This window comes from Nicotiana sylvestris, chromosome 6 (assembly GCF_000393655.2).
Source record: "Nicotiana sylvestris chromosome 6, ASM39365v2, whole genome shotgun sequence".
NCBI classification, from domain to species: domain Eukaryota; kingdom Viridiplantae; phylum Streptophyta; class Magnoliopsida; order Solanales; family Solanaceae; genus Nicotiana; species Nicotiana sylvestris.
This window is the reverse complement of record NC_091062.1, coordinates 74,858,694-74,861,601: the sequence shown is the minus strand read 5'-3', so window position 1 is coordinate 74,861,601 and position 2,908 is coordinate 74,858,694. Positions and strand designations below refer to the sequence as shown.

The 2,908-nt window shown below is 45.6% G+C and overlaps 1 protein-coding gene across 1 annotated transcript; it reads left to right on the top strand.

The window, feature by feature from the left end:
• The first annotated feature begins 1,982 nt into the window (after nt 1–1,982).
• Nucleotides 1,983–2,357, top strand: LOC138870777 (uncharacterized). The gene has a single exon (XM_070148616.1). The coding sequence runs from the start codon at nt 1,983–1,985 to the stop codon at nt 2,355–2,357; it is 375 nt and encodes a 124-aa protein (XP_070004717.1).
• The last annotated feature ends 551 nt before the right edge of the window (nt 2,358–2,908 follow it).

Genomic DNA, 2,908 nt, shown 5'->3' with positions numbered 1-2,908 from the left:
GTAAGTTCCTCGGTTTCTTAGTATCACAAAGAGGCATCGAGGTCAACCCAGATCAGATTAAGGCCATCGAAGGAATACCCAAAACATTGACTAGCAAAAAGTAGGTTAAAAAATTGACAGGACAGATAGCCGCCCCTATCGAGGTTCATCTTACGGTCATCGGATAGATGTCATAAGTTTTTTAATGTATTAAGGAAGGACAACAGACTTCAATGGAATTCAGAATGTGTTGACGCTCTAAGAAAACTGAAAGCATACTTGTCCTCACCACCCTTACTTGCCAAGGCAGATGCGGGCGAGTGCCTCCTAGTCTACCTAGCTGTATCCAAAGTCGCGGTAAGTGTAGTTCTAGTCCGAGAAAATAAAGTTACGCAATCTCCAATTTACTATATCAGCAAAACCTTAATCGACGTCGAAACAAGGTACCCCCACCTTGAAAAACTAGCTTTACCATTGGTCATAGCTTCACGAAAGCTTAGACCATATTTTCAGTGCCACCCCATAAAGGTGGTGACAACCTTTCCTCTCAGGAGCATCCTGCACGAACCCGAACTATCAGGTAGGTTGGCCAAATGGGCCATAGAAATGAGCGAGCATGATATAACATATCAACTGCGAACTGCAATAAAGTCGCAAGTGCTCGCCGATTTTGTCACCGACTTTAGTGCAGAAATATTGCTCGAAGTCGAGCAAGAAGCACTTCGCACTTCACCTGAACGACCTGACCTTTGTGTCCTCTACACCGACGGCGTGTCCAACGCGTCGGGATCTGGACTGGGGCTCGTACTCAAAGTCCCAATGGGCAAAGTAATTCGCCAATCTATACGATGCCCTAAAATGACTAACAATGAGGCCGAGTATGAGGCCGTAATTGTAGGACTAAAATTGGCCCTCAAGTATGGTGCTCGACGAGTCATCCTCCGCTGAGACTCTCAACTTTTCGTAAACCAAGTTACTGGGACTTTCCAGGTTAAGGAGCAGAGGTTGTAGAAATACTAGATCAAAATCCACAAGCTGCTGCCAGAATTCAACGAATGCCGACTCGACCAAATACCACGAGCACAAAACATCGAAGCAGACGGTCTCGCCAAGCTGACAGCAGCAACCAAAAATATCACCAAGGAGAACGTGGTCACCCTCCTCCACTCATCAATAGACCAAGTTGAGGTACATTCTATAAATTTAACTTGGGACTAGTGAAATCGCGTCATATCATATCTGTAGGAGGAAGCACTCTCACAAGATAAAAAAGAAGCCAAAAAGCTCCGAATACAAGCAGCCAGGTACAGCCTCATAAACCACGACCTTTACAAAAGGACGTTCGGCGTTCCTTTGGCCAAATGCCTTGGACCAAATCAGACAAGGCGTGTGCTCGAAGAGGTACACGAAGGCCACTACGGTGCCCATACAGGCAACCAAGCCCTCGTTAGATGTCTTATTCGTGCAGGATACTACTGGCCACTATGAAAAAAGAGGTGGATTACGTCAAGAAATGTGAGCAACGCCAGAAATACGCCCCTATGATACACCATGCGGAGGAACTCCTACATTCCGTCATTTCTCCATGGCCGTTTATAAAATGGGGGATGGATATCGTCGGACCCCTCCCAGCAGAGCGAAGTAAGATACGCTTCCTTTTGGTTTTAAGTGATTACTTTTCTAAATGGGTGGAAGCAAGTGCGTTCGTTCAAATACGCGAAGAAGAAGTCATCGCGTTCATTTGGAAAAACATCATATGCCACTTTAGCTTCCCCAAAGAAATCAGCTGTGACAACGGACCCCAGTTCATCGGGAAAAAGACGATTGAGTTCTTCGAAAAATGGCACATCAAGCGGATACTCTCCACGCCATATCACCCTACCGGTAACGGTCAAGCGAAATCCTCCAATAAAATAATATTGAACATATTAAAGAAAAAGCTCGAGGATGCCAAAGGGCTATGGCCGGAACTGCTACCAGAGGTGTTATCGGCCTACCGCACAATGCCGAAAACTAGCACGGGTGTGACGCTGTATTCACTGGTCTACGGCACTGACGCAGTTATACCCATCGAAGTCGGGGAACCTAGACTGAGATACTCCAATGAGAGTGGACCAAACAATGATGAAAGCAGATTACAAGACCTGGATGAGGTCGAAGAACGAAGGGATACGACACACATAAGGATGATAGCCCAAAAGCAACAAGCAGAAAGGTATTATAACAAGAAGGCCAAAGTACGACCACTCAGAGTCGGGGACTACATTCTAAAAGCCAAAACACAAGCAGTGAAAGACCCAAATGGAGGGAAATTGGGAACAAACTGGGATGGGCCATATAAAATCACAGCAACAGCAAGCAAAGGAGCGTTCCAATGAGAAACAATGGAAGGAAAACTACTACAAAATAACTGGAATGTCGCCCACCTCAAGTACTTCCACTTCTGAAAAAAGATGCCGCCCAAGTCGTACTCTTTTTCCCTCACCCGGATTTTGTCCCAATCGGATTTTCTCGAGGAGGATTTTAATGAGGTGGCGAGGGGGATGTCTTGAGGTTCGAAGTATTGTTCATTGCCCCACCTATTGATTACATCTCTAGGCCGAGCAATGAAGGGACTAGATATAAAGAATCTCCATTGTATGTACGAAATCGACATGTACCGCCATTGTACAGCGAAGTCGACATGTATCTCCGACATATGAATAAAATCACTCCATTTTGTATACGAAATCAACACGCATCTCCAATGTATGAAAAAATTTGGCATATACGACACTCTAGCGAATAAACTCGAACCACGGCGGGATACTACTTCGGCACCAGCTCGAAAGTAACATCCCAATGGCTAAGGCCATCGTCAAAGAAATGAGTTCGACTTCCCTCGAACCACGACGGGATACTACTTCGGCACCAGCTCGAAAGTAAAATC